Raw genomic sequence first — 19,983 nt, 5'->3', positions numbered from 1 at the left:
TTATTAATAATATTCTATCATGCTGCAATCAAAGAGTACCTGAGCAAATGACACCAGCATCTTCTCTATGGAGACAATTGTGCAATCCCCAGCCTCTGTGAGAGCAGTGTCCCAAGCTGATTTCAGTCCCAGTGCACCTGACATCATCCATAAGAATTGGCCCCGGGCCTTCACTAAACAGAGCATTAGCTGTTGCTGAGCGAGCGGGCCCACATTTCTGCTGCCTGCACACAACAGTTGCATCGCTTAAGTCCCACTCGTCGTCGCAGACTGTCCCCCAAATTCCATTGTGAAGTACTTCAACCCGTCCCTCGCATCTGTTCCTTCCATTGACTAGTCTCACAGTGCCATCTTAGAAAGAGAAAAGAGAAACCTTAGTTGCCTCCCACTGGCAGATCAAACTCTATGTAATAGACATATATATAATCTGCATTTACTTACTTACCAATTCCTTCATTATAAACTTATTCTACAATACTGTATATCCAAATTTGTAAACAAGATGATCAGGTCGTCTGTCTGATGTGTTAAAACTATTTATTTAAAAGTTTCACAAAGGCATACAAGAGGAGAAAAACGTACCTGGCAAAGCAGGATAGTTAGCTAGAAACAGCAAAAGAAGAGGGGGAAAGGACCAAATTAAATACTACGTTCTTTGAAGAAATGATTTCCAATAGCAGGACTGAAAACTACTAAGGCTGCAGTCCTATGCCCATCTGCCTGTAGTACCCCCTTCAATTTAGGAGGACTTACTTCTGAGTGGATAGGTGTAGGATTGCACTGTTATTAAATTGAATTATGCTGAGATTAAATTTCTAGCTGAAGGCTTACCAGAAGTAGTGGACGCCTTGGTGCTAGGCCGAGGTGCAGGAGTGGTACTCAGAGGTGTCAATGCTAGTTGAAAGAAAACAGTGAATTACAATTACCCAGGTCATATGCTCCCTCAGTTTTTATATCCCTACAGCTAATATTTGAAATAGAAAACCATCTATTCAATAGTTCCCAAGCCTAACTATTTCAAACAAAAGGAAAAGGAAAAAAGGATACAAGAAAAAAACCTTATATATTTAATACAATGTTAGTTTCTAGCAAAAAAAAAGGGGGGGGGAAGCTTTATGGAGCAATCCTATACAAGAGTTGAGTGGGATGTAGTTATACACTATACCTTTAAAGTACCGTATTTTTCGCTCTATAAGATGCACGTTCCCCTTCCTAAAAAGTAAAGGGAAATGTGTGTGCGTCTTATGGGATAGCTGCCCGAAGCCTCCGAAGCGCAGCGGGAGCTCCCGCTGCGCTCTGGAGGCTTTGTGTTGCTTTCGCTGAAGCCAGGAGAGCAAGAGAGTGCACACTGATCCCTCTTGCTCTCCTGGCTTCACTTCGCTGGAGAGGCACTGCGTAGCTTTCCCTCTCTGCGCAGCACCCCTTCAGCAAAGCGGGAGGAGAAATGGAAGGGGCTCCGCTTCTCCTGCCGCTTTGCTGAAGGGGCGCTATGCAGAGAGGGAGAGCTGTGCAGCACCCCTTCAGCGAAGCGGGAGGAGAAATGGAAGGGGCTCCATTTCTCCTGCCATTTCGCTGAAGGGGCGCTGCGCAGAGAGAAAGAGAATTTTTTTTTTTCTTGTTCTCCTCCTCTAAAACTAGGTCCATCTTATGGTCGGGTGTGTCTTATAGAGTGAAAAATACGGTATATTCTTTTCATCTGGCAATTCTACCCCACACAGAGTTACAATTAATGGAATGTGCTATAATTATAAAATACCTGGTGCCTTTGTTGTTGTAGTTCTTGCTGGAGCTGAGGAAAGAATTATAATAGTATCATAGATAAAAACAAACAACAAAAAGGAAATACAGGCACAGTTGTGGTTTCCACAGCCTGTTAAGGACTAATCTTGTTTCATCCTTACTTTTTTATGACTCCAGAAACATTGGTTTCTAGAGAATTCTTCTGTTTCCTTTTCAGGTTTTGACTACTGATATTTACCAACATAGCAAAATATTGTGAACTCAACTAGGTTTTGCTTTGTGAAAAACACGCATAACGAGAAGGGATTTTGTACTTGGATGTCAACATTAAGATGTATGAGTTCTATTAAAATAACTTACTGTGACATTATTTATGTGTACCATTCAGAGAGAACTGCTTCACTGGTGTACTGATACATGATAATTCATGCTATCTATACCCATCGGAGTAAAAACCTCAGTGAGACTTACTTCTGAGTAAACGTGCATAGGCATTGCACTGTAGAAAAGGTTCTTCCATAGTACTAGGAAGATGGAACTTGTCCCATCAAACCCTAGTAGTGTTAATGTTCACGTTCAGTTGGGAGAGGGAAGGGACCGACCAACCGGGCAGAGATTCAGCTTCAGAGAAAATACACCTGCCAAGATATTTTTGGTGGGGGCATAGGTCTCCCAAATCCCAGGTTTCTTAAAACCCATTTTCATGAAAACATTATATTGGGTTGGGAGTACAATCCCATTGAATCTAAAGGTTTGGGAATTCCAGTTCCTATAATATCTAGCCCTGTTCAGAAGAATGGGCCATACATTTGATCAATCTCCAAGTGTGGAACACAGCCAGGCCAATTAGATTTGCCCCAAACATTGCTCACTCTGATTGGCTCCTTTTCCTATCATCTACACATACAGTGTGAACATCTGCAGGGTGGGGAGCCTTTACTCCTACTGTGCCATGCTTCCTATGTATAAGCTTTATGCATGGATGCCAGGGGATGGGTCTTCTTGGGGTGTGCAACATCCAGGGATGGTCTGGTTGTGTGGCCTTCCTCACGCACTGATCAATCAAATGAGCAATTCTTCTGTAAAGGCGTTCTCAATTCCATGGAGATGGTCTTATATGCAAAAGAACAGTATTTAAAACAACAACAAATCATAATGCTCTCAGCTTTCAATTAATACTCACTACTTATAATGGGGCTCCCTGTAGTATAGGAAACATTTCCTAAAACAATGAAAGAAAGAATTTAAAAAAAATGCATTTATACTGCAGAGAGGTTTCTTGCAAATATTATTACAAATCATGAATACTGCATAGTATGTAATGTGTGAAAACCAATAGAAATGTACATTACCAGAGCAAATGACACTTGCATCTTCCTTATGTTTGCAGTCATGGACTCCCCATCCCTTATGGGAGCATTTCTCAAGAGACAATTCATTCCCTTCGCACTGTACTGCATCCAGGAAGATATTACCAGAGCCTTGGTCAAAATGGGCACTTAGTGGAGCTGCAGTGGCTTCTCCACAACCAAGTTCTTTGCACACAACCTGAGCATCCTTCATGTCCCAATCATCATCACAGACTGTTCCCCAGCTCCCATCATGGTAGACTTCAACACGACCCTGACAGCTGTTCTCTCCATTCACCAATCTTAGGGAGAAAGGATTTGCTGTTGTTTCTGATGAAGAATCATCTGCAAAAGTTGAGGAAAAATGTAACTTTTTCTAATATATAATACTGACAAGTGTAAAAAAAAATGTTATAACCTCACATTAGTTCTTACCAGTTGTAATGCTCTGTCCTGTAGACTGTGGTGGTGGAGTTCCTAATTTAAATATATACAAGAGACAACACTAAATGTTTAAATCTTTGTCTACATATTTATTTCAGTGGTGTTGACTACTGCAGTCAAATTGCAGTCAAACATAACTAATGCATGAATGCTACTTAATGCATGAAGGTTTTAAAACCACAGAGCTGTGTTCCTAGACTCACTTAGGTCAAAGGAGGATGTGAAGCTTCTTCTCTTCCTTTCTCTCACTATTTTCTCACCACGTAATATACCAGAACGGACTAATAATAATAATAATAATAATAATAATAATAATAATAATATTTTTATTGTCATTGCCCCCTTCGGGGCAAGTCTGAACTTGCTCAAAGTTCAGACCACATGTTTGAAACTATAGTGTGTATTTTGTACCCAAATGTAATCTACCTGTGTTCTCTTTGCTGCTGCATGGAACAGTGCATGAATTAGACTTTTGGATTTAGTAAGGAAAGCTTTTAAACGTACTCAATAGCATGCTAGAGAGAAGGGGCAAGCATTTTAAGGCTCACTAAAAGGGATATGCAAAAGAGTTTAACAACCTATATTCCATGCTATGCTGCTGGTTAACTTTGCTGGGGGCTCTCTTCTGCTGGAGGATGTGCACAGTCCTGCATTTTGAACCTCATTGTTAATTACAATGGTACCTCAGTTTACAACCTTAATCTGTTCCTGAAGTCCGTTCTTAAACCAAATACATTCTTAAACCAAGGCGCGCTTTCCCTAATGAGGCCTCCTGCCGCTGGTGCCCTTCCACCGTTCATCTTCCATTCGTAGACTGAGGTAAAGTTTGCAAACCGGAACACTACTTCCGGTTTTGCGGAGTTCGTAAACCAAATAGTTCGTAAACAAGATTGTTCATAAACTGAGGTACCACTGTACTCACAAGTGGATCAGATCTACTTTCCACCTCCACATAATATACAGTGAATATACAGGGTTGCTTGCAATAACTATCTGGTGTTTGCATTTTTAACCTCAGCCTTGTGTTATTAAGTGCTTCTTTTTGATGTCTTCAGATATAACATGCTTGTGTTCTCTGTTGTTTCCCACTTACAACAAAAAAACCCTTCCATTCTCAGTTTGTGTTTCCATTAGAATTCACAAACCACCACTTGTTCCTAGTTTGCACCACTGATTTGGGTGCAGCCAAGGAAAATTAAATTTGTGCAACAACACTGATTCAGCTCTGTCCTTCACCCTTGCAACAATTTCCTGCAGAATTTTACCAACCAAATGGCAGGAGGGACTGCTGTTAATACATACCAGATGCAATGGCTGCTTCTGTGGTGGCTGGAGGTCCTGAAAATGGAAAGAAGGATGCAAAGGAAAACAGTGAAACTTATTTAAATACTCGATGAGAGAAACTTAAAGTTATAGGGTCCTAGTTACGACATCTTAGCAGATAGCTATTGGAGAAATATAATGTTTATAAATTGATTTATTCTGATTGTGCTATTCTAAATCCTAGATTGAGTTCCAGATTGAGCTAGGGTACCTGACAAGCAGATACAGTTTCCAAAGTTCTCACTTCCTGCCTTTAAAATATAGAATCTGCAGTTTCCTCTTGTGGTATTTTTTAGATTTGGAAGATGTCAGGAAGTGATCCCCTTTCGCTTAGCACTCTGGCTTCAATCTCATCCTTCACAATAATGGAACATCACACCATCTAATAAAGGGGTTTGCGGAAGATTCAAAATGGACCGGACATACTACTTCTTCCCACTACCTTTTATGAAGCCAGATGACTTGCTACCACAACATATGCCCTGATGCTAATTGCTATTGAATAAGATTCTAAAGGGGGAAAGTAAATTAGATGAATTCCAGTTGCACTGGTTTCTCATTGTCTATTATCTATGGAATATTCAGAACCAGTATTCCTTAGAATATCACTTACTAGCAGGCGATGGCTCCAAAGACATAGAGCACCTGTCACTTGCAGTATATTCCAATGGAGCTCCAAGACTTGTTGTGTTATGAGCTTGAGTGTGCCCATATATGTCTTTAGATTCTAGCCTATGTCTTTATTATTGAAATTAGGGCAATGGTTGTGCAGTCCTCAAATAAATGTATAATCAGATGCAACCCCCCTGCCTTCAGAAGCTTCAGCATCACTTATGAGATGAAAGAATATTCTCTGTGGTGGATGGAAGGGTTTTTAATTTAAAAAACAGAAATGAAAAAGCATAACTGTGTCCTTGCAATACAGGCAGAATACATATATTTGGAAATATCTAGAAGAGATGCTGCAAACACATATGGAAAATAATTGGAGGTACCTGAGCAGATAACGCTGGCATCTTCCTTATGTTTGCAGTCATGAACTCCCCATCCATTATGAGAACAGTCCTCAAAAGAAGATTCATTCCCTTTGCAATGTACTGCATTCAGGAGGATGCTGCCAGAGCCTTGGTCAAAGTGGGCACTTAGTGGGGCTGCAGTGGCTTCTCCGCAACCAAGTTGTTGGCACACAACCTGAGCATCCTTCAAGTCCCAATCGTCATCACAGACTGTTCCCCAGGTCCCACCATGGTAGACTTCAAGGCGACCCTGGCAGCTGTTCTCTCCATTCACCAGTCTTAGGGAGAAAGGACTTGCTGATGTTCCTGATGCTGCATTCTCTGCAAAAGTTGATGAAGAATGTTACAGGACTATTTCTCGTTCAGTAATATATAATAATAACATTTGTGGGAAAATGCTAAAACTCCACATTAATACTCACCAGTTGTCACCCTCTGTTCTGTAGATTGTGGAGGTGGAGTTCCTAAATTAAAAAGAAACCAGATGCAATACGAAATATATTAAATCTTGTCCACATATAATGCCATTTGGTTTAAATATCTAATGAAGTTTTTATAAATTAGCTCCCCAGGGTTGTTTGCAATCTGGCCTATAAATCTTTAACCTCTTCGCTGTGTTACAAATATGTCACTGTGTTGCCTCCAGGTGTAACATGCATATCTTTGACCTCCTCTGCTTACGTAGAACAAGCAAAAAAGTCCTTTCTCAGTTTGCGGTTTCATCAGAACTCAGAAACACAATCTGTTCCTGGTATGCAAACTGTTTTCAGGGCAGATTATGTTTTGCCCATTCCACAGTTTATTGGATTTGGAGATAATGGAAAACTATGGTTTGGTGCAAATTTAGAAGCTCCTTATGTAGTGGGGTAATGAATGAAAAAGCTCAAGGCTCATAGCTGCTGATGCCCATAATGTTGATTCGTGATTTGTCATTATGTTTCAGTTCAGATTGTGCATATATGAAGAGTAATTCTGACTTTCATTTACCTATAGATACCAGATTACTATGAAAGAAATCTGGCTAAAGAGTCTTTGAATTTCCCAATGGCTCTCTTTTAAAATAAATTCATTCTATGGAAGTGCACACTCTTCTTTTTGCTGCCCCACGATACATGAAAACCAGGGGCATAATGTACACCATGTTATTTTCTCTGGAGGGCTGTGCCCTGAATCTATTTCTCTTTATATACTAAACAGCTGCAGGAGACAGCTTAAGGGAGGTTGGGCATTGGGCAACCAGGGTGAATGGGGGGAAACTACAAAAGGTGCTACTGCTATCACACTCAAGCTCTCTCCTTTCTGCCCTATGCCAAGAGCCATTCCAGAAGAATTATGCTAAACAATCGCAGCAGGGAATACTAATCTATTGGTTGGTCCTCCCCCCTTTTTTATAAAACATGATAAAGTCAAAAAATACATACCAGATGTAATGGGTATTTCTGTGGTAGTAAGGGGTTCTGGAAATAGAAAGAAGCACAGCATAAAAATAATTCCCATTTAAACACCAGATGGGAGGAACTCGTTGTTACTGGATATGGTTCTTAATTATGGCACCTCATCAAGCAGATATTAGAGAAATTTAATGTTTAGAACCTTATCTGCATTGTTCACTCTACTATAAGTGCTAAACTTGATTGAGCAAGGGAGCCTGCATTTTAACTTGCCAATTTAGTTTCTAATTTTCTTATTTCCTGTTGTGGAACCTTCACCAAAATGTATGGGTATGTATCCATTTTCATTACATGACAAATCTTTGCTTTGTGCTTTACTGTATACTGGGAAAATGGCAAGGATTAAGCCCACTTCACTCAGTACTATGGCTCCACACCTATTCCTCACTATTCTGGAATACCAGACCATGTAAGGAAAGTGAAAAATAGACTTATAATAGAGCCAAAGCAAATATTCTCCTCACCACCTGGGATGAAATTAGAAGTTCTTCTGTCATGGGATGTGCACTGCTGCTGACAGCTATTGACTATATCTCTAATGGAGAAATCTAAATTAAATGAATTCCAAGTGAATTGGTTTGTTCATGTATATTAGTGATCATCAAATCCATTATGTTCCTCAATACTATTCATTAAAAGTTGATAGGATCCAAAGGGTTTGAGTTTCTGGCCACTTGCAGGTAGTTCAAGTCCTTGAAGTCCTCTGACCTCATGCATTTAAGCATTTCTGCATGCCCCTTTAGCTTTTAAACTATATATTTATTATTGAAATTAGTTCAATTGATGTGCAGTGTACAAAAGCATAAGCAGATGCAAAAACAAACAAACAAATGCACAGGAAGAATTCCAATGCGACTTATCATATGAAAAAATGATTCCCTGCACTGGATGTAAGAAATTCTAATTAAAAGGAGAGAAAAGAGGAAGTTGATTCATGGATTTGCAATAGGCACAAAAGATTTGCAAATGCAGATCTAGAAGTTAGCACATTTGGAAAATAGTTTGAGGTACCTGAGCAGATGACGCTGGCATCTTCCTTATGTTTGCAGTCATGGACCCCCCATCCCTTATGGGGGCAGTCCTTAAGAGAAGATTCATTCCCACTGCACTGTACAGCATCCAGAAGGATGCTGCCGGGGCCTTGACCAAAGTGGGCACTTGTTGGAGCTGAAATGACTTCTCCACAACCAACTTCTTTGCAGACAATGCGAGCATCATTAATGTCCCATTCATCATCACAGACGGTCCCCCACTCCCCATTATGATAGACTTCAACACGACCCTGACAGCTGTTCTCTCCATTCACCAGTCTTAGGGAGAAAGGGCTTGCTGATGTTCCTGATGGCGAAGTCTCTGCAAAAGTTGATGAAGAATGTTACAAGACTATTTCCCATTCAGTAATATATAATAATAACATTTGTGGAAAAATGCTAAAACTCCACATTAATACTCACCAGTTGTCACCCTCTGTTCTGTAGATTGTGGAGGTGGAGTTCCTAAATTAAAAAGAAACCAGATGCAATACCAAATATTATAAACCTTGTCTCCATATCATATCACTTTTAAATATGTAGTTAAAGTTTTGGACCCTACCGCTTCAGAATTGTTTGTAAGTGCAAACTCGCCTGTACACCTGTAACTTCACCCTTGTTTTAGTTAAAAAGATAGCTCTGCTGTGAATCTCTTTCTTTCTAAAACAATACAGTGGTACCTCGGTTTTTGAAAAAGCTTAGTTTCTGAACAACTTGGAACTCGAATGTTGCAATCCCCGAAGTCATTGTTCCGGTTTGCGAACTTTGCTTCGGAAGCTGACTGTGCTCCTGAACCTCCAGTTTCACTGTTGTGCTGCTACCGGTAATTTGTGCCCCCCCAACTATAATCAAAACCCTTTCCCTCCTGTTTTTAGTGTTGCGCTGCTAATTTGCACCCCCCATTGTAACCAAAGCCTTCCATTTCCGATTGAGGTTCTGAGGTGATCTTTGGTGCTTTTGTTTTGTTTTGTTTGTTTTGTTTTGCTTTGTTTTTTGTGTTTTTTTGTGTGTGGCTTTTTTGTTTTTGTGACTGTGGCTTGTTCTTCGTATTATGATTTGATTGACTGATTGATTGTGTGACTGCGGAAATGGATAAAAGCCCCCCATCCAAACAATAACTATCATCAGTGCTGGTAAGAAATTTTTTAGAATTTTTTTTATCATCTACAGAACTGTCTTATTTATTTTATAGTACAGTACATTGATTATTGCTTTCATTTTATGAACCAATGGTCTCATTAGATGGTAAAATTCATGTTAAATTGCTGTTTTAGGGGTTGTTTTTAAAAGTCTGGAACGGATTAATTCATTTTGCATTACTTTCTATGGGTAAGCGTGCCTTGGTTTTGGAATGCTTTGGTTTTGGAAAAGACTTCTGGAACAGATTAAATTTGAGAACCAAGGTAACACTGTATACAACATAGCTTGTAGAGAGAACTAAAGGAGGTTTAGATATTGGGTGGCCAGATTAATTGACCAATGAAAAGGTGAATTGTGTGCAAGCAGAGAATCTGAAATTAGTGGTACTGTATTGCCATTTGATTGGTTCCTCATTTCTGCTGCACAATGAGGACCATTCCAGCGGAATTATGCAAGCAATGGCAGCAAGGAGTGCCAGTATGTTTTGTTTTGTTTTTAAAGTCAAGTGTAAGTCAAGTGAATACATACCAGATGTAATGGATGTTTCAGTGGTGGTGATGGGTCCTAAAATGAAAAAGAAGAAAGCACAGAATAGACAATATAACTTCAATGTGTTCAATGCAGATGTGGAAGAGATGCTTTAGAAATAAGAATATACAGAGGAAAACTGGATGTACCTGAGCAGATAACACTGGCATCTTCCTTATGTTTGCAGTCATGGACTCCCCATCCATTATGAGAACAGTCCTCAAAAGAAGATTCATTTCCTTTGCATTGTACAGCATTCAGGAGAATACTGCCAGAGCCTTGGTCAAAGTGGGCACCTAGCGGGGCTGCAGTGGCTTCTCCGCAACCAAGTTGTTGGCACACAACCTGAGCATCCTTCAAGTCCCAATCGTCATCACAGACAGTTCCCCAGGTCCCATCATGGTAGACTTCAAGGCGACCCTGGCAGCTGTTCTCTCCATTCACCAGTCTTAGGGAGAAAGGGCTTGCTGATGTTTCTGATGGTGAAATCTCTGCAAAAAGGTGATAAAAATTTTACAAGACTATTCTTAGTTCAGTTATATATAATATTGACAATTGTAAAAAAAACAACAGCAACACCCAAAATTAAAAGCTCATATCCATACTTACCAGTTGTAACACTCTGTTCTGTAGATTGTGGTGGTGGAGTTCCTAATTTAAAAAGAAACAGATACAATACTGAATATTATAAACCTCGTCTTCATATCATATCACTTTTAAATAATCTAATTAATGTTTTAATGACACCCAACTGTTCTCTCCTTTCTGCCCCATGCTGAGGGTCAGTCCAGCAGAATTATACAAAGGAATGGCAGCAGAGAGTGCAAATTTGTTGCTTAAAAAGCAAGATAAATTCAAGTAAATACATACCAGATGTAATGGGTGTTTCTGTGGTAGTTAGAGGTCCTAAAAATTGAAAGAAGGAAGAACAATATAAAAAGAAAGACTGTTTGAACACCAGAAGAGAGAAATGCATAATTCTATGGTTCTTAATTATGGCACCTAAGCCAGCAGCTATCAGATAAATTTAATGTTTAGAACTACATTTGTATTTGGGGTTGTACTCAACGAAGCACTACATACGGTAACTCCTACCACAAGTGGAACAACTTCTGATTGTGCAATGGAACTTTCTTCTCCACCTCCCATTGTCCACCCCCTAAATCTGTTAGGGGGGTTTCTCCAACCACCAAGAGAAGGTTTGGGTATGAGACAGACTACATTTGTGGTAAATGATGGCACCTCTGGAGGAAGCGATCAGAGTAAGTTGATGTTTAGAACTCACATTGCTCGGGTCCTAGACTGAATCCCAGACTGAGCTAAGGAACCATTTTCACTTGCAGATTTAGCTTCCAAATTTTATACTTCCTGTTGTTGTTGTTATAAAAAAGATGGACCCTGCACTTAACCTATGTGTATGTTTATGTTCCTTTCATCACCCATAACGTAAACCTTTGCTTTGTGCCATATTACATACTGAAGAAATGACAGAAAGTGAACCCCTTTCACACATTATGGTCCCAGTATAATTCCTCATTATACTGGGACATCAGATCATTTAGTGAATGTGATAAGCAGTACATTCAGGAAAGACCAGATACATTACTTATCCCCACCATCTGAAATGAGCTCAGGTGACTTTCTGCCACAGGATGTGCACTGCTGCTGACAGTTCTTGGGCATAAGGGTGAATCCAAGTGAATCAGTCTACCGGTGGCTATTAGGCATATTACCTGAATGGAGCCTACACCATCATATCGTAGGGTTGCCATATTTCAAGAGGTAAAAATCCAGATGCAAAAAGTTGGTGAGGGTTTTTTCAGGGCAATTGCCTGATAGCCCCCCCTGCATCGCTCTGCCACCACTAAGCCCAAGCTGCCCATGCCTGAGCCCTAGCCATAACCTGGGCCACCCAGGCAAGAGCCTGAGCCTGAACCAGGGCTGCCTGTGCACCACCACCAACAACAAGCCAAACCCAAATCCAGGACATTTGCTTTAAAATGTAACATTCCCCACAGAGGAGCATGTGGGACACCCAAAAGAGGACATGTCTGGGAATTCCTGGACGTATGGCAACCTTATAAAACCCAGTGTGTCACTGAATACTAGTTACCAGCATTTTATGATGCCAAATAAGAATTTCTATCCCCTTGCAGAATATTCTAATAAGTGCTCAAAGACTTGTGATCTCATGTGCTTGAGTATGCCCATATCTCTTTCAATTCTAGCCTATTCATTTATTATTGACATTAGTTCAATGGGTGTGCAGACCTCATATAGATTAATAATGCATTGCAAAAAAGGAAACTTGCACAGAAAAAACTACAGCAACCTTTTGTAAACATGAAAGAAGATTCCCAGAAGTGCACTGAAGAGAGCATAAAAAGTAAACCATGCTATTACTGTGTAGACACAATAACTTCAATGTGTTTAATGCAGCTGTAGAAGAGATGCTTTAGAAATAAGCATATACAGAGTATAACTGGATATACCTGAGCAGATAACACTGGCATCTTCCTTATGTTTGCAGTCATGGACTCCCCATCCATTATGAGAACAGTCCTCAAAAGAAGATTCATTTCCTTTGCATTGTACAGCATTCAGGAGAATACTGCCAGAGCCTTGGTCAAAGTGGGCTCTTAGCGGGGCTGCAGTGGCTTCTCCGCAACCAAGTTGTTGGCACACAACCTGAGCATCCTTCAAGTCCCAATCGTCATCACAGACAGTTCCCCAGGTCCCATCATGGTAGACTTCAAGGCGACCCTGGCAGCTGTTCTCTCCATTCACCAGTCTTAGGGAGAAAGGACTTGCCGATGTTTCCAAAGGAGTATTCACTGCAAATGTTGATGAAGAATGTAATAACACTATTCTTTCTCCAGATACATATAATACTGACAACTGCATTTATTTCCACTAAAACCCAGCATCACTACTTACCTGTTGTAACACTCTGTTCAGTAGATGGAGGTGGTGGAGTTTCTAATTTAAAAAGAAACAGATACAAAGCCAAATATTTTAAACCTTGTCTTATATCATATCACTTTTAAATATCTAATTAAGTTTTTCAAATCTGACTTTTCAGGATTTCTTGTAACTGCAAATTGGCCCATAAACCTTTAACTTCATTTTTTTTTATAATAATTTTTTTATTAATTTTACAGATTTTTTATGAACAATACAAACAAATAAAAAGACAAACAAACATGTATAATTTCATATCCTTTTTTTCATAAACCTCACTTCTCGGACTCCCCCAAACCTCCCCTTTCTACATCCCAATTTCAAAAATTATTTCAGCAAATCCTAAACTTAATTTTATCAAATGTGTTCCTTATTCTTTTCTTTAACTTAACCTTTGTCGCTGTAATCTCCTTTTCTTTCTAAAAACCTCAACATTTTAGCATTCATCAATTTTATAATATTCCTTAAGATATATTTTGAATTTCTTCCAATCTTCTTCCGCCGTCTCTTTCCCCTGATCACGGATTCTGCCAGTCATTTCGGCCAATGTCATATAGTCCATCACCTTCATCTGCCATTCTTCCAGAGTGGGTAGATCTTGTGTCTTCCAATACTTTGCGATGAGTATTCTTGCTGCTGTCGTAGCATACATAAAAAAAGTTCTATCTTTCTTTGGCACCAATTGGCCGACAATACCCAAGAGAAAGGCCTCTGGTTTATTGGGGAAGGTACATTTAAGTACCTTTTTCATTTCATTATATATCATCTCCCAGAAAACCTTAATCTTCGGGCACGTCCACCAAAGGTGATAGAAAGTACCTTCAATTTCTTTACACTTCCAACACTTATTATCAGGCAAATGATAAATTTTTGCTAGCTTGACTGGGGTCATGTACCACCTGTAGATCATTTTCATAATATTTTCCTTTAAGGCATTACATGCCGTAAATTTTATACCGGTGTTCCACAACCATTCCCAGTCCGCAAACATAATATTATGACCAATGTCCTGTGCCCACTTAATCATAGCTGATTTAACTGTTTCATCTTGTGTATTCCATTTCAGCAACAAGTTATACATTCTAGACAAATTCTTAGTATTGGGTTCTAACAGTTCAGTTTCTAACTTTCCTCATAAACCTTTAACTTCAAGTGTTTTGCCTTCAGATATAAGATGTTCATATTTTATCATGTCGCCTCACAAAGAATGAACAAAAAAAGTCATGTCTCAGTTTTTTGTTTCAATACAACTCAGAAAATACAATTTGTTATTGTTTTGCAAACCTGGTTTGAATGTAAATTATTGGCTCTTATTTTTGGCGTCAGCTAAAAAGATTTTTCTTTAGACTACGCAACTGAGCTATTTAGTATTGATGAGCATTTTAATCTGTTTTCAGTTTACTATTGATTTTAAATAAGAATAAAGAGGCCTGATAAAAGTGTGTTTGAACTTCCCAACAGCTTTGTTTTCAAATTAATTCATTCTATGGAAGCGCAAACTCTTCCTATTGCTGCTCCATGAATGTGAAAACCAAGGGCAGGAGTTAAAACATGCTATTTTCCCCAGAGAAGAGGGATGTACTGTAAATCCCTTTCTCTTTAAAATAATATGCTAAATAGTATTATTAATGACTGAATGAATTAAATTTGTATATTGTCCTATATCCACAGGTATACAAATAAATAGTCAGAGAGTTAAAGGACGGTATAGATATAGGGTAGCCAGACCAATGAAAGAATGAATGGGTGGAAGAAGGGAAATTGCAATATATGCTGCTGTTAGGAAACCCAGCCTTTCTGCCCAACACTGAGTATAATATGAGCAGCATTATACCAAGAATGGTAGCATGGATTAAATCTCTCTCTGTCTCTCTCTGTCTCTCTCTCTCTCTCTTTCTCTCATACACACACCCGCACCCACACACACAGAGCCAGGTTAATACATACCTGATGTAACAGGTATTTCTGTGGTGGTTATGGGGCCTATAAATGGAAATAAGAAAGCACAGCATAAAAATAAAGTACATGTAAACATTAGAAAAAGGAAACTCATAGCTGTATGCTTCTTAGTGATGGCACCCCATGAGGTAGATGTCAGAGAGATTTAATGTTTAGAACCTGATTTGTCTAAGTCCTACCTTATGTTACGTATTGAGAAAAGGAACCACCATCTTGACTTGCAAATTCAGCTTCCTAATATTTCAGGTTGTGTCTTTTAAAACATGGAACCTGCCCTTAAACCTCTGTCCTACGAATCTCCTTCCGCTCCACAAGCAAATCATGGCGAGCCCCTTTCACTCCACACTATGATCCCATCTAAATCCTCACTACTTGAGAACATCAGTGTATGTGATGAAAGAGATAAGCAGTAGATTCAGGATAGACCAGATGAATTTTGCCACCACCTAGAATAGACTCAGAATACATTCTGCTGCAAGATATGCACTGCTGCAGACAGGTATTGATCAGGAGAGTGTATAGAACAAATTTCATGTGAATTGATCTATCAGTGACTATTAGCCTTATTACCTTAATGGAGTTACACCATCAGATTCAGTGTACTACAGAAGTTACTAGAGTTACTGAGTTACAAGAAGTATGTGGAGACAAAGCTATAGACTTTTTGACATTTCACAGGATATTCTAATGGCATTCCAAGAATTGACTTTATGTGCTTAAACATGCTCACATTTGTCTTTAGACTCTAGCCTACACATTTATTACTGAATTCAGTTCCGTGGGTGTGCAGTCCGCACATAAATGCACAATATAATGAAAAAACGAAAAAACCCTGCACTCCACCATCATTTATCAGATGAAAGAAAATTCCCAGAAGTGAATGGAAGTGAGAGGAAAGAAATAGTGTCCTTACAGTATAGTAAAAACAACAACAAAATAACTGGATATACCTGAGCAGATAACACTGGCATCTTCCTTATGTTTGCAGTCATGGACTCCCCATCCATTATGAGAACAGTCCTCAAAAGAAGATTCATTTCCTTTGCATTGTACAGCATTCAGGAGAATACTGCCAGAGCCTTGGTCAAAGTGGGCTCTTAGCGGGGCTGCAGTGGCTTCTCCGCAACCAAGTTGTTGGCACACAACCTGAGCATCCTTCAAGTCCCAATCGTCATCACAGACAGTTCCCCAGGTCCCATCATGGTAGACTTCAAGGCGACCCTGGCAGCTGTTCTCTCCATTCACCAGTCTTAGGGAGAAAGGACTTGCCGATGTTTCCAAAGGAGTATTCACTGCAAATGTTGATGAAGAATGTAATAACACTATTCTTTCTCCAGTTACATATAATACTGACAACTGCATTTATTTCCACTAAAACCCAGCATCACTACTTACCTGTTGTAACACTCTGTTCAGTAGATGGAGGTGGTGGAGTTTCTAATTTAAAAAGAAACAGATACAAAGCCAAATATTTTAAACCTTGTCTTATATCATATCACTTTTAAATATCTAATTAAGTTTTTCAAATCTGACTTTTCAGGGTTTCTTGTAACTGCAAATTGGCCTATAAACCTTTAACTTCAAGTGTTTTGCCTTCAGATATAAGATGTTCATATTTTATCATGTCGCCTCACAAAGAATGAACAAAAAAAGTCATGTCTCTGGAGCCAAGTGAGGATTCCTAGGTAAGATCCTCCCTCTATTGTGGGGGCAGGTAATCCCTCCCCTACCTGGCCTGGTCTCCTTGGCAACGCTTCCCCCAGGTGGGATTGGACAACTGACTGAAGTAGGCGGAGACCTCCAGGTATCACACCTGAGGGAAGGGAAAGCCAAGCCTATGCTGTTGGGGCTGCTCCTGATCTAGGGGCTGCACGCGTCCACGCAAAGGGCACCCCCCATTTTAAGCGGGGAGCGGTCATTGTTTTGCAAACCTGGTTTGAATGTAAATTATTGGCTCTTATTTTTGGCGTCAGCTAAAAAGATTTTTCTTTAGACTACCTAACTGAGCTATTTAGTATTGATGAGCATTTTAATCTGTTTTCAGTTTACTATTGATTTTAAATAAAAATAAAGAGGCCTGATAAAAGTGTGTTTGAACTTCCCAACAGCTTTGTTTTCAAATTAATTCATTCTATGGAAGTGCAAACTCTTCCTATTGCTGCTCCATGAATGTGAAAACCAAGGGCAGGAGTTAAAACATGCTATTTTCCCCAGAGAAGAGGGATGTACTGTAAATCCCTTTCTCTTTAAAATAATATGCTAAATAGTATTATTAATGACTGAATGAATTAAATTTGTATATTGTCCTATATCCACAGGTATACAAATAAATAGTCAGAGAGTTAAAGGACGGTATAGATATAGGGTAGCCAGACCAATGAAAGAATGAATGGGTGGAAGAAGGGAAATTGCAATATATGCTGCTGTTAGGAAACCCAGCCTTTCTGCCCAACACTGAGTATAATATGAGCAGCATTATACCAAGAATGGTAGCATGGATTAAATCTCTCTCTGTCTCTCTCTGTCTCTCTCTGTCTCTCTCTCTCTCTCTCTCTCTCTCTCTCTCTCTCTCTCTTTCATACACACACCCGCACCCACACACACAGAGCCAGGTTAATACATACCTGATGTAACAGGTATTTCTGTGGTGGTTATGGGGCCTATAAATGGAAATAAGAAAGCACAGCATAAAAATAAAGTACATGTAAACATTAGAAAAAGGAAACTCATAGCTGTATGCTTCTTAGTGATGGCACCCCATGAGGTAGATGTCAGAGAGATTTAATGTTTAGAACCTGATTTGTCTAAGTCCTACCTTATGTTACGTATTGAGCAAAGGAACCACCATCTTGACTTGCAAATTCAGCTTCCTAATATTTCAGGTTGTGTCTTTTAAAACATGGAACCTGCCCTTAAACCTCTGTCCTACGAATCTCCTTCCGCTCCACAAGCAAATCATGGCGAGCCCCTTTCACTCCACACTATGATCCCGTCTAAATCCTCACTACTTGAGAACATCAGTGTATGTGATGAAAGAGATAAGCAGTAGATTCAGGATAGACCAGATGAATTCTTTTGCCACCACCTAGAATAGACTCAGAATACATTCTGCTGCAAGATGTGCACTGCTGCAGACAGGTATTGGTCAGGAGAGTGTATAGAACAAATTTCATGTGAATTGATCTATCAATGACTATTAGCCTTATTACCTTAATGGAGTTACACCATCAGATTCAGTGTACTACAGAAGTTACTAGAGTTACTGAGTTACAAGAAGTATGTGGAGACAAAGCTATAGACTTTTTGACATTTCACAGGACATTCTAATGGCATTCCAAGAATTGACTTTATGTGCTTAAACATGCTCACATTTGTCTTTAGACTCTAGCCTACACATTTATTACTGAATTCAGTTCCGTGGGTGTGCAGTCCGCACATAAATGCACAATATACTGAAAAAAACGAAAAAACCCTGCACTCCACCATCATTTATCAGATGAAAGAAGATTCCCAGAAGTGAATGGAAGTGAGAGGAAAGAAATAGTGTCCTTACAGTATAGTAAAAACAACAACAAAATAACTGGATATACCTGAGCAGATAACACTGGCATCTTCCTTATGTTTGCAGTCATGGACTCCCCATCCATTATGAGAACAGTCCTCAAAAGAAGATTCATTTCCTTTGCATTGTACAGCATTCAGGAGAATACTGCCAGAGCCTTGGTCAAAGTGGGCACTTAGCGGGGCTGCAGTGGCTTCTCCGCAACCAAGTTGTTGGCACACAACCTGAGCATCCTTCAAGTCCCAATCGTCATCACAGACAGTTCCCCAGGTCCCATCATGGTAGACTTCAAGGCGACCCTGGCAGCTGTTCTCTCCATTCACCAGTCTTAGGGAGAAAGGACTTGCCGATGTTTCCAAAGGAGTATTCACTGCAAATGTTGATGAAGAACGTAATAACATTATTCTTTCTCCAGTTACATATAATACTGACAAGTGCATTTATTTCCACTAAAACCCAGCATCACTACTTACCTGTTGTAACACTCTGTTCAGTAGATGGAGGTGGTGGAGTTTCTAATTTAAAAAGAAACAGATACAAAGCCAAATATTTTAAACCTTGTCTTATATCATATCACTTTTAAATATCTAATTATGTTTCCAAAGGAGAATTTGATGCAGAAGATGATGAAGAACGTAACAACACTATTCTTTCTTCAGTTACAAATAATACTGGCAATTGCAATAAAAAAACTAAAACCCAGTATCAGTGCTTACCTGTTGTGCTACTCTGTACAGTAGATTGAGGGGGTAAAGTTCCTGATTAAAAAAGAAACATATCTAATACCCAGTATTATACACCTTGTCTTCATATTGTATCACCTTTAAATATTAGGGCTGCTTGTAACTGCAAACTGGCCTATACACATTCAACCTTTGTTTTATAAATAGATCACTGCATTGTCTCCAGATATAACATGAATATGATTTATCTTGCCGCCTGTCATAGATCAAATGAAGTCATGTTTCTGTAGTTTCATCAGAACTCAGAAAATCCAATATGTTCTTGGTTTGCAAACCTTATTTGATTGCATATCATGGGTGCATTCAGATGTACGAAAAATTGTGTCATTTCTGCACATCCCTACTTTAATTCCTCCATGATTTACCCATGAAAATGGCAGGAAAGAACTATATGCTGATATATTGCCTCAAATTTGGTTACTTTACTTTTGCATTTTTCTGGGAAAATGCCCCCCCCCCCCTCGGAAGCAATGAACATGGAAATGAGCACTAAATACCTGATATATTCTACTAGTTTTCTGGAAGTGTTTTTAATATATATTCTGCAAAAACTCAAGTATAATTTGAAAATCAACAGATAAGGAAATGGAACGCACTGTCTTGTGAATGCAGCCTATGTTTTACCCCAGCCACAGTTTGCTGGATTTGAACATAACGGAAAACCATGGTTTGCTGCAAATTCAGAATTTGCTTATATAGTGGAAGGAAGAATACAAAAGGTCAAGGCTCATGACCA

General features: G+C 39.3%; 1 protein-coding gene across 1 annotated transcript in view; it reads right to left on the bottom strand.

Annotated features, from left to right (window-relative positions):
• LOC309532972 (scavenger receptor cysteine-rich domain-containing protein DMBT1-like) overlaps positions 1-19,983 on the bottom strand; it is a gene marked incomplete at its 5' end in the record, with an annotated part of 71,701 nt that overhangs the window by 5,805 nt on the left and 45,913 nt on the right. Inside the window, 25 exons of the mRNA XM_082223751.1 lie at positions 40-351; positions 583-603; positions 832-894; positions 1,757-1,789; positions 2,924-2,962; positions 3,093-3,434; positions 3,525-3,566; positions 4,836-4,871; positions 5,852-6,193; positions 6,295-6,336; positions 7,294-7,329; positions 8,335-8,676; positions 8,778-8,819; positions 10,023-10,058; positions 10,172-10,513; positions 10,632-10,673; positions 10,893-10,928; positions 12,515-12,856; positions 12,960-13,001; positions 14,931-14,966; positions 15,893-16,234; positions 16,338-16,379; positions 17,567-17,602; positions 18,533-18,874; positions 18,978-19,019. Coding sequence (XP_082079877.1) covers positions 40-351; positions 583-603; positions 832-894; positions 1,757-1,789; positions 2,924-2,962; positions 3,093-3,434; positions 3,525-3,566; positions 4,836-4,871; positions 5,852-6,193; positions 6,295-6,336; positions 7,294-7,329; positions 8,335-8,676; positions 8,778-8,819; positions 10,023-10,058; positions 10,172-10,513; positions 10,632-10,673; positions 10,893-10,928; positions 12,515-12,856; positions 12,960-13,001; positions 14,931-14,966; positions 15,893-16,234; positions 16,338-16,379; positions 17,567-17,602; positions 18,533-18,874; positions 18,978-19,019 — 3,372 coding nt within the window. The remainder of the gene's footprint in view (positions 1-39; positions 352-582; positions 604-831; positions 895-1,756; positions 1,790-2,923; positions 2,963-3,092; positions 3,435-3,524; positions 3,567-4,835; positions 4,872-5,851; positions 6,194-6,294; positions 6,337-7,293; positions 7,330-8,334; positions 8,677-8,777; positions 8,820-10,022; positions 10,059-10,171; positions 10,514-10,631; positions 10,674-10,892; positions 10,929-12,514; positions 12,857-12,959; positions 13,002-14,930; positions 14,967-15,892; positions 16,235-16,337; positions 16,380-17,566; positions 17,603-18,532; positions 18,875-18,977; positions 19,020-19,983) is intronic.

The sequence above is a fragment of the Podarcis vaucheri genome (genome assembly GCF_965113315.1).
Source record: "Podarcis vaucheri genome assembly, chromosome: 5".
In the NCBI taxonomy this organism is placed as follows: domain Eukaryota; kingdom Metazoa; phylum Chordata; class Lepidosauria; order Squamata; family Lacertidae; genus Podarcis; species Podarcis vaucheri.
This window is presented reverse-complemented; position numbering and strand designations above follow the sequence as displayed.